This window comes from Ruditapes philippinarum, unplaced genomic scaffold (assembly GCF_026571515.1).
Source record: "Ruditapes philippinarum isolate M1 unplaced genomic scaffold, ASM2657151v2 ctg2418_1_1_1_1, whole genome shotgun sequence".
In the NCBI taxonomy this organism is placed as follows: domain Eukaryota; kingdom Metazoa; phylum Mollusca; class Bivalvia; order Venerida; family Veneridae; genus Ruditapes; species Ruditapes philippinarum.
Window position 1 is genome coordinate 215,393 of NW_026864039.1, and position 12,404 is coordinate 227,796.

The window sequence follows — 12,404 nt, forward strand, 5'->3', positions numbered from 1 at the left end:
TAGATAATATTTCTTAACAACCATTGTTACACTACATCATCTTATCAGCAGCCTTTGGTTTGTTATAAATTAACCATGCTAGTATCTGTAATGGACATAATTTTCCATCTTTCATTCTGGACACAATTATTGATCATTTTTAGGGAACATTTTAAGATCTGTACTGATTGAATTGTTAACAGTTCAGACCATGATCATATGGCATGAATGTTCTGGCTGATCTTGGTCTGTACTGTTCGTTAGATGCAAGGTTAGCTAGTTCGCTCTCAAGGGCTGTGATCATGAAGCATTCATTGTGACACTTTTAAAACATTCCTTGATAAATATAGATTTAAAGAACTCAAGAGCTTTGTAAACATATTTATTTGCTTTTTATGATTTTTTAAACTAACTAAGATATTTTATGTTGTACAACATGCCTTTGAAATATAGAACACTTAATTTTGTTAAAAAAGATTCCACTGAGTTTATTCGACATGAAGGGACTGAAAGTATTTTTTTGAGGCTTTTGCACTATTTGAATTGTAAATCTGTGGTAATAATTTATTTGCAAAATTTCAGGTCATTCCCTTACTCCATTTTCCTAGAATAAGTATTTTTACAGTGCAAAATGACAAAATAATGAAGCATCATGCCATTCAATGCTTTTCACTCAGACAGGGCTGAAAATTGTACAAAAATCAATTTTCAATTTAACTCTTGAGTATATCTCTGTAGCATCTTTTGCAGAGTTAAGTGCATCACGTGATCTCTGCAAGAATTTCATACTTTATGTTTCAAGCAGAGTCAAAGGACACCAGTCAACTGGCTAGAGTGTTACAAGTTTGTTGCTGAGATACTGCTAAAATAAACATAGTATTTGTTAACAAGATGCTTGTTACTTCAAGAATAACATCATACTGGGATTTAAAATTTTGAAATTGATCTAACTGGTATATATTTGTCGCCTTTAGGTAAAGATTGATGAAATGTCTTGTATTGGATTGTCACGGAAACTCTCCAGGAAACACTCCATCGCAGCTACAATGTTTTCATTTACTTCATTATCTCACATGCAATATTTAATAATTCATGAAATTCTGTCTTGATTTTCCTCTTTCATGAATTGATTTCACTTATTGGCAAAAACTGTTATCAAAATGTAATTATATGAGGCTTGATTAAAAAAAAAAAGTTCCGAGAGAAAAAATAGTTCCGAAAAAAAATATAGTTCCGAGAAAACTGAAGTAAAATGAATTTGATGTGTCATCAATTACTTCTGCCTTAGATTATGTCGTGGAGAACCTTACATTTAGTCCTGAGTATCATACTGCAGCAAGAATTTTCCTGGAAAGCAATGAAAACATAGGAATACTATGATAAGGTGAAAATGACAGATTTACATGGAGTTTGCCATGTTTGTTATGACTTCGTCAATGAATGACTTAAAGTCAGGTTTGATTGTGTTGGGTGGGAGCTGCATTCTGTTTATGTTGCCTTTGCCTTATTGATCAAACTTTTCCTAATTTTTTTTGTATCTCACAGCCGTAACTTATATCAATTTTATATTATTTTTATTTTATTTGTTTCTAACTATAAAGGAATGAGATGTAATTAGCAGACAACTGTAATTGCCTGTAATAATGGTCTGGAGTTTGACTTGTACAGTTTATCTAGTCATCAAATTAGTCTGAATCAGTTACACAAGGTAAATGACCTGTCTATCAGTAGTATAAGTTATCTGAATGGTTAAGTTTTGATTTACAGTGATATATGTGTTGTAATGATTCTGCACAATTTGTAATGTCCTTTTTCATTGGATAATCCTGATGTTAATATATACTATATTATATACTAAGCTGCTGTCAATTTCATTTTTAGCTCGACTATTCGATAAGAATAAGTAGAGCTATTGCAGTCACCCGAGCGTCGGCGTCTGCGTCGGCGTAACCACTTATGTTAAAGTTTTTGTAATAGTTCAAATATTTTAAAAGTCCATTGACATATGGCTTTGAAACTTTGCACACTTGTTCACCATCATGACCCCAACCTGTAGACAGGAGGAGGTAACTCTATCAAGCATTTTGACAGAATTATGCCCCTTTTTCGACTTAGAATTTATGTTAAAGTTTTTGTAATACCTTAAATATTTTCCAAGTCCATTGACATATGGCTTTGAAACTTTGCACACTTGTTCACCATCATGACCCCAACTTGTAGACAGGAGGAGGTAACTCTATCAAGCATTTTGACAGAATTATGCCCCTTTTTCGACTTGGAATTTATGTTAAAGTTTTTGTAATACCTCAAATATTTTCAAAGTTCATTGACATATGGCTTTGAAACTTTGCACACTTGTTCACCATCATTACCCCAACCTGTAAACAGGAGGAGGTAACTCTATCAAGCATTTTTTTTTACTATCAAGCACTAAGAATAGTCGAGCGTTGCTGTCCTACCGACAGCTCTTTTATTTTGAATAATCCTCATCATGCATATGATCATAATGGACCTGGTCCGCTTTCAATTTAAGTAAAATTGAAGGGAGGATTTCAAATAATTCTGACTGAATAGCAAACAGTGTGAGGGCACAGATGTGCAAGCTGATCTTGATGAGGTTAAGATGATTCAAAATATCTATACATGTATTAGATTAAACTTTATATGGCATACACAATTTAGCTTCTAAAGCTTTGCAATAAATGCCTATGATAATAAATGATATGCTCTTCTCAAGAATAGTCAAGTTTGAATTTATTTGTTTGAAAAGCTAAGTACGTTATAAAGTCGTCATGTACTTTTTTGTCTGTAAATTCTGTATTTACTGCTCCAAACATCTACAAACATCAATAATCAGAACATCCCATCACCAGAATCTTAAATGCCGCCAAAATTGCTGATGTTACCATTTTTCTTGAGTCCATAAATAACTTTAAACTGTATAATTTGAGCATTATTTGAGAAATTGCACATTTATCTTTTTAGACTTGATTAGCTCAGGAGGTTTTTGTCTGAAACTGGAAGGTTTCTTCACAGAATTATTTAATAAATTTGTGGGAGAGGCTTCTTGAGTCAGTTTCATTTGGAAATTAAGCTAGAAATGTTCTTGCTATTCAAACTGATAATACTATTACAGTGTAAAATTTAACGTCATCTGCTGTAATCAATTCCATCACAACTAGGAGAGATGGAAGTAGAGAGCTGGTTATTCCTATACAATATCTTAAATTGATATCAAAAGAAAAAAATCTTGATTTTCTCAAAAAACTGAAGTCTGATCCTCTCTATCTAATGCTTCTTTTTCCTCAGCCGCGTCACGACAAAACCAACATGTGCGTATGCGACCAGCATTGATCCAGACCAGCCTGGGCATCCGCACAGTCTGATCAGGATCCATGCTGTTCGCTTACCAACCCCATTACAAGTAGGGAAACTGATAGGGAACAGCATGGATCCTGATCAGTCTGCACAGATGCGCAGGCTGGTCTGGATCCATGCTGGTAGCAAACGCACTATGTTGGTTTTGTCATGACGCGGCTCAGTTGATTTTTTCTTTAGGTTAAATATATTAGGCCTTGCTGATTTTCATTCTGTAAGTTTGTATATACTAGACTGGTGTATGATTAATACTCTGACTTACTCCGGAATTAAGAATATTTTGGATTTCCCCAGATTATCAGGGGGTACAGACAAACTTTAACAGTTACAACTAGGTGATATTGCACTTATACTAGTGTAAATGGTTGTGCACTGTGAAGACACAATAGCGGTATAAGGTTATTTGTTCCCCTGGATTAGCTAGGAAAAACCCACTTTTGCCGAGTTCCGGATAACAACTATTCATATTCAGTATTGCAATGTTCACCAGGTACAGTGAGGTACTATAGTAAGAACAAGAAATAACAATTTCTGTAGGAAGATAATAAGTTTGTGACTGTTAACATCAATATTTTGTCAGCAGCATCTGTTAGACTTCTTGTAAAGAAATGAAATGTTATTTTCTCAAATATTGGATAGCTGAGACATTGTGAACACTTGTTATACGTGGTCAATATATTAACACCAGTTTATGTAAATATTGGAGTAACAATCATAGTGATAAAATAACAACAATAGCTGCTGAAATATTACAATGTTTGCTTCCTAATTGTTGAAAGAATGTTTAGCAATAAATTATGTTTTAGTCAAATATTTGTTCATTCTGTTAATTATTTTAATTTTCAACATAATTATGGGCATACCAGTTGTTGATGTTTGCTAATTCTTTTACCCTGTTTGCAAATATTGATAACCTGACATCATTATTGTTTTTTTATTGTACCTCAATAAATCTCCCAATGTATAAACTACACCATAGACCTTTAATCAGAGATCTGACTGAATATCACTTCAATAGAGAATATTCCCCAAAGAATATTATATTACCCTGGGGCATATAAATCACCCTCATAATGGATATTCCCTGGGAGATTATTCTTATATCACCTTGGGGAATATTAATCACCCTCAAATAGGATATTCCCCAAAGAATATTTATTATATCACCCTGGAGCTGAGAAGAGAATATTCCTATGTCATGTGGTTGAAAACACCCAATGTCACCCCAACAGCCATGTGTTTTATCTACTATAAAAAAAACACTGATAGAGGCATATTATGATTGCAGCCTCTCAAATATTTCGTTATTGCATACCAGTAACTTTCATTTAAAGCTTAGTTTGATTTGGTAATGAAAGCAACTTGTCTGTAAAGTGAAACATTAGGGTTGTGCTTTTTCATTATCCATCATATACAGACTCTGCTATCAAACCAAGTCTGCAATATTCATGTTATTTTGTTGTGATAAATTATAACTTCCAAGGGATCAAACATTATCCAGATTTTTAGAGAAGCAGCACCATAAAAGGTAATATTGTCATATACTCTGCTGCAAAGACTGAATGATGGTTGGATGCTAAAGTTATATATGTTGTTCAAGACAAACAAGCACTGATCTTAAATTAAAAAAAGACAATATTATATTTAAATTAATTGACATTTCCATCTTCATTATTGTGATCACAAAGATAATTAATATATATATAGTATATAACATTAAGATTTGCTAGGATATAATAATTAATAATAATAATGGTTATTTTGATATTGTAGAAGTATTATATAGGAAGTATACAAGAATGTTAAACAATTTCCATGTACTACCACGGCTCATTTACTAATTAACCAATTCCTAAGTGACCAAAAAGTCTGCTATCACTCAGTATTCATTTAGACCAACAACAAATATGTCCTTTTATCATAATAATAAAGTATTCTGCTTTTGCTGTTGTGCTTTGATTAAAGTTCCTTTGCTGTCTAAATTCTTTTACTTGCAGTGGAAATCAAATACAGACAGAACATTATGACCATGCCATGCAGACCTCTAATTCCCAAAACTGTTTTGATTGTAAATTCTTTTTTTTTTTTTTTCATTTATTTGATATTTGTAATATAACAATACAAACATACATATTAACATACAATTCATAGACTCATACCTATAATTTCAAAAACAAAAAAAAAACTACATAAGTATGAAAAAACATCCATTTACTCCATATTTCTACTATATATTTTATCATTTCGAATAATAGAAAGAGTATTTCAGATAAAGGGACTGAAAATTTAAAGTACATGTATATTCAAAGACATTTTAACATTATTTGGAGAAAGGGAGAATGAAAAAAAGAAGGAGTTTTGAAGTATATTCAAAAATATTTAACATTATTAGGTGTAAAAATAAGGAAAGAGAGAGAAAAAAAACAACAAAGAAAATGTCAGAGAAAAATATACATACACAAACATACACACAGACATTCAAAAAGATACTTTTTTCCTACATACATACAAAAACATACATACAATCGCAAAAAAAGATACAAACAAACAAAAAAAAAGGAACAAGCGAGCTAATTTCAATTAATTTTCTTACGTTTTATGGTTTTGAAATTATTTTTAACTTTCTCTTACTGTTGGTTTGTAGGTTAGAGCGTTAAACAAGTTACCCCATTTTTGTTTGTGTGATTCAACGTTATCATTTAGAAAAGCAATTTCCTCTTCAATTTGTATTCTCAATAGCAAAAAGTTTTTGAAAATATCAAAAGTTGGTTCATGCTTTTGGTATTTCATTTTAAGGATAAAATATTTCATAAGTATGATGATATAATTTACTAAAATACTATTAATATTGTTTTTCAGTTCTCCAAAAAACACTGTTTCTAAATTATATGAGAAAACAATATTGATTGATAAAAGAAAAGAATGTAATTTTGACCATAAATTTTGTACAATAGTACATTCCAAAAAAAGATGGTAAAGCGTTTCTAAATTGCTACCACAAAAATCACATAGATTTGAATTACAAAGGCTATACTTAAATAACATTGTATTAGTTGGAATAAGTCTATGAATAAATTTGTATTGAAAATTTCTCAATGACACGTCTGTAGTACTTTTAAATGGAACCATATATATTTTTTGCCAATCCAACTCAGTTTCTATTCTTTTTCCCATTTCTCTTCATTTGTATTTTTGAATCTTTCATCATTTTCAAGTTGAATATTATATAAAAGCTTATTTGTAGATTTTGATTTTTTAACTTTATTTAGGAGTGTATCTTGTTCTTCGTTATAATTTCTTGTAGATTTCAGACTATTAAGATATCCTTTTGGTATATTATTCACAAGCGTGTAATATTTTAAAAACTCAGCATTTTTCCATACCATAGATATTTTTAAGGTCTTCAATTTGTAGAGTTCATTTTTCCTATAATCATATAGATGTTCTAAATATAGAATACCTTTTTGATGCCATGTTTTATAGTACACCAATTTATTATCAATTTTAATATTCGAATTATTCCATATTATATGTTTTAGGTTATCTTTTTTTATTATTGTGTTCTTGTTGAATATGAAACCATGACGAAAGCACATTGTTTACAAATGAATTATGAGGAAAAAGCTTATTGATATATCTGATTTCGAAAGATTACAGTCAAATATAAGGTCATTTCCATATTGTTTTATCTTTTGATTTATAAAAAGTTTCCATAATCCTTTATTGTCCTCATTTATATATCGTTTGACCCAATTTGCCTTTACTGCATTTAAAAAATTATTAATATCGATCATTTTTAAACCACCATTTTTAACATTAAGTTTTAATGTTTTACGTTTGATTTTTTTCTGGCTTGCCATCCCAAAGAAACAAAAAACATTGCTTTAATTATTTCTTTTATCTTATTACTTGATGGGTTTTCTAAAAACTGAAAATGGATACAACAGTTTAGGTAAGGCAAATGTTTTATTACCATCACTTTACCCATAAGGGTCAGTTTTCTGTGTTGCCATTGTTTTAAACAAATAAAAAGTTTCTTAGTTTTGGTTCTAAATTTATATCTGTATTTATTTTTGTAATTAGACGAGAAAAGAATACCTAGAGTTTTTTGCTGAATCAGATGTCCAATTGAATTTTTTATATTACAATGTTCTATATCACTTTTTGTGAGCGATCCCACTCGTAGAACTGTGGATTTTTTTGTATTAAGTTTTAAACCAGAGATTTGCTAAATTCCGTTATGACATATACAAGTTTTTTCAAAAGACTTCACTGATCCATCATTAACAAATGTTGCATCATCTGCAAAAAAGGATTGCTTTATTGTTTTGTTCGCGATTTCTATTCCTTTAATTTCACTATCTTTTTCTATGAAATTTGATAATATTTCTATACATAAAATAAATAATGAAGATGATAATGGACATCCCTGACGTACTCCCCTTTCTATATTAAAAGACTCTGAAAAATGTCCATTATTGATAACTATACTTGATATATCAGTATAAAAGATTTTTAACCCATTTTATAAGATCTTGCCAAAATTAAATTTATTCAGTGTATCAAATATAAATTGATGGCTTAGACTGTCGAATGCTTTTTCATAATCAGCAAAGAATAATAAACCCGGTTTATTTTCTTTCTGCAGATGTTCAATAATTTCAAAAAATCAGCCTTACATTTTCACCAATATATCTATTTTTCATAAAACCAGTTTGATTAAAACTTATTATAGACGGCAGAACTTTTTTTATTCTATTTGAAATTGTTTTTGTTGCAAGTTTATAATCAACATTGAGCAAGCTTATTGGTCTCCAATTTGAAATATCTGTAAGATCTTTATCCGGTTTAGGAATAAGGGATATTATTCCTTGTCTTTGAAGTGTTGTTTAATTTTGAAGTATCAAAAGAGTAATTAATGGAAGCTAGATAATAGTCTTTTATGCTATTCCAAAATAATTTATAGAATTCAACTGTTAAACCATCAGATCCTGGACTTTTATTATTTTTCATTTCTGATAAAGCTATTTTACATTCATATTCATTAATTTTCCCTTCACATGTGATCTTTTCTTCTTCATTTAATAATTTTATATCTGTATCAAAAAAATTAATATTTGAGTTTTGAGAAGTTCTATATCTATACAAACATTCATAAAAGGATTTTTCTTCTTTTAATATTTCTTTTATTTCTGTTATTTCTTTATTTTCTACTTTTAATTTATGTATAACTTTTTTCTCGGCTTGTCTTTTTTCTAAGTTTGCAAAATATTTACTATTTTTTTCGTTATGTTCTACATGAATAGCTCTTGCTCTTAAAATTGAGCCATTTACACGATATTCATAAATTTCATCAAGTTTTTGTTTTTTTAATAAAATTTCATTTTTTAACTTATTTTCATCTTCACTTTCTTTATAGGAATCAATTGTTAGTATTTTTTCTTCTAATTGTTTTATTTCATCGATCAAATTTAACTCTTGTTCTTTTTCTTTCTTTTTCTTAAAACTTGCATAACGTATTGTTTTCATTTCTTATTGCACCTTTTATTATTTCCATAAAGTATTTGGATTTGATGTTTTATTTATTTCTGCTGTTGTTTGAATAATTTCTTTAATTTGACTTTGATAAACTTCATCTAATAATAAAGCACTGTTCATTTTAAAGTATCCAGGTCCTTTTTGCATTGCATTATCATTAAATGTCAAAGTAACTAGAGAGAATGATCTGTTTTAAAGCCATGTGAAATATTACTTTTTGAAATGATGTTTCTAAGCGAATCGGATATAAGAAAGTAATCAAGTCTACAGTATATGACTGGGTTTTCCATTAGAGTGCCATGTAAATTGCCTCTTTTCAGGTGTTTAAAAAACGCCAAATGTCAATTAGATTACATGTTTCAATTATGTTTTTTATCTTATCTCTACATTTTCTACTTGTATGAAGATTTCCATTCTTTTTATCCAAAGATGTATTAATTACTGTATTGAAATCGCCACCGATTAAAATGTTCTTGTCGTCATTTTCAAGAATAAACTTTTCAAGTATATCAAAAATATATATGTTATCATCATTTTTGGTCCATAAATATTAATCATTGTGAAATCCTTGTCATTTATTTTTTACTTCAATCATTATTAATTTTCCCTATAATCAATTCTTTTTTATTTAAAATTTTAATATTACAATCGTTTTTAATCAAAAATGCAACGCCTGCTTTGTTAGATTTTTATTTCCACTGAAAAAAGTTGTGCCATTCCATTCATTTTTCAAAGGTTCATATTGATTTGTTAAGTGGGTTTCTTGTAACATATAAATAGAATATGGTTGTGAATCCAGCCAATTAAATAATTGTTTTCGTTTGTGACTATTTCCCTAACCCTCTAACATTTAAAGTAATTATTGTAGTTTCCATGAAGAGCAAAACCAATCTCATACTTAAAAGTATAAAACCATAATACACAAAAAACAAAACCAGCTCACCTATTAAACTGAAAAAAACAATTACGAAAACAAACTGTTGATTGTTTTTTTCATTTACATGTAATGTGATCCATATATTGCTAACCTCAAAAAAAATATACAAAGTAGACTTTAAAAAAGTGACAGAATTATAAATGCAATTTTATTAAGCAATCAATATATGTGCTCTTTTGCTTACTCTTATTTTTTTAAACTTTATATAGTATGCTTTTTATTACTTCAATATAATAAACTTCAGTAAAATAATGCTTCCACAAATAAAACAAAAATATTCTTAATTGGATACATTTAAATGTAAAACTCACGTTAACTTGTTATCTATTTTATAATTATCCATAGTGTATTTTATTACTAAAATTATTAAAGTTGTTTCTTATACTTTAGAAGTATACATACAATTTCCATGTATATTAGTTTAGTATTTAACTTTTTTCTTTTTGCTCCGTGGTTTTAAATATTGTACCGCAAAATTCGAAAGTTGTATTGAGAAACAACATAAGTGAGAAAAAATAACCTTTTGAATGTGTTCTATTAATAAAAGAAAAAAAAAAATAAAAAAAAAAAAAAACAACAAAAAAAAAAAAAACACAAAATACAATCTCTTGCTTATATGCCTTTTTTGTAAATTCTACAATATATCAGAATGATTATATGAAATAACCTTGAAAATACAATGAAATCACTAGGTTTGGCATTTTTTTTTATTCTTTAATACTGTTGTCACAGCAATCCAGTAGTGTTACACAAACCTAAAGCATGTTTTAAACTTGATAAAGGAATGGAAATAACCACAAGTTGGGTAACATTTTTATGTACCAAAATAACTTTGAATTTAGAATTATAAACCCAAACACACAGTTCATTTTATCAAAGACTATTTCAAATTATAAGACTGATAAAGTGTATGGAAATTTTCCAGTCTCTTTTATTGTACTAATATGCTTATTCATCATTTATTATTCATTATAAAATAATCATCTCATAAAATAGTTCTCATTAACTAGCAAATTAGTAAGACTTACAGGATGGTGTTATTATAGGAGTAATTGCAATAAGGTCATATTTATTTTCTGAGTAACTTTAAGCAGTATATGTAACAACATATTAAATTGATATAGTTACACATTATAAAATATTTGGTATAGCATTATAACAGACTATACACTCAGTATAATATATAACTAAACTCACTGTGTCATATCTGTGTCATATATATATGGATTGATCTGTCACAGTAAAATTCTCCTACACCAGCAGTCACTCTAAGCTGTATCATAATGTAGGAGGTAGTATAGGAGATATTGTATGCATTACAATATTGTCCGCTCTCACAATGCAATAGTTTTAATAATTCATTACATTTAATGATCTGATTTTGTTAAATGGAAACAATTACTTGTCAGATTTATCATAATGATTGTTAGAATATAAAATATAGTTACAGTTACAATAAATGAATGTAACTGCTGTTACAAAAAGGAGATGTATGTTTATAAAAATTGCTCTGTTGCAGTAAGACTTTTAATATTCAGAGGGATAAGATAATTTTTTGTACGAGTGACCAGAGGAGATGTAAGAAATTAGACAGACAGTATTGAATCTCAAGCTTATATATCTACAAGTAGAGTGTCATCAGAGCAGTATTGTGTGAAGGTGAAGAAGTTAATCAAATATTTCAGACAGACATTGACATATCTCTAGACCACACAAGTGTTTCTGATTGTCATTTCAAGGAAAACTGTGACATTGTGAAACAAATATTTTCTAGATTGCATTGGGAAAAAGTAGAAAGCTAGTGAAGATTTTGATGTGATTGTTATAATTAACTTTTTAGCATCAATAGTGAGAAAAAGAAGGAATATTAAATGTTATTGAAACTGTGTCAAATCAATATACATGTACATCATGTCATATGTTGATTGTGAAAATGCTTACTAATTTAATTGGATTTAAATCAAAGCAAATCTTTGCTAATTGGAATAATATAAAGTATGTGATGAACATGAAATACCTTACGAGAAATCAAATGGATTTTATACAGAATTAATGCATCATGATTATGATGAACATTTCAAGTTTTCTCTCGCTTTTCACACCTTTACAGCCTCTGTATCACTGACATATAGACACAGTAGTTATGATCTGTGACTTATATTAAACTACTAACTGCATTGCGTAACAGAAATTGTGGAAGAAATGGCAATGAACGATTGTGCTTGTTTTGACTGGATATTTCATATGTAAATATAACAATTTTATTACATGTATAATTATTTTGATTTCTTAGAAATTTTTATAAAAGGATAAGGTTTTTTTTCCCAATCAAAATGAAGGCCAGGGGTTATCTAATGAGTTTTGAGATATAGCAATGAGTCTTCATTTTGGATTTATAAAAATATGCACAGATCAACAAGGATTTTATATCCTGTCAAACCATATTCTATTAACAAGCATCAAAGATTCAGTCTGTTTGCAGCTATATTGGAATTTTTTGCACCACTCAAATTATCAATGTCTAAATTACTTTTAAATTCAAAGCAAAAAGCAGTCAATTTCTGTAAAAATA

General features: G+C 28.9%; 1 protein-coding gene across 6 annotated transcripts in view; it reads left to right on the forward strand.

Annotated features, from left to right (window-relative positions):
- The window catches only part of LOC132724229 (synaptotagmin-7-like), a 210,658-nt gene that overhangs the window by 147,075 nt on the left and 51,179 nt on the right, over positions 1-12,404 (forward strand). Inside the window, exon 1 of one of the 6 annotated variants that reach the window (XM_060709057.1) lies at positions 11,758-12,078. The exons of the other annotated variants lie outside the window; for them this stretch is intronic. Coding sequence (XP_060565040.1) covers positions 12,035-12,078 — 44 coding nt within the window. The 5' untranslated portion in view covers positions 11,758-12,034. Of the gene's footprint in view, positions 1-11,757; positions 12,079-12,404 lie in introns of those variants that run through there. 6 annotated transcript variants of the gene reach the window in all.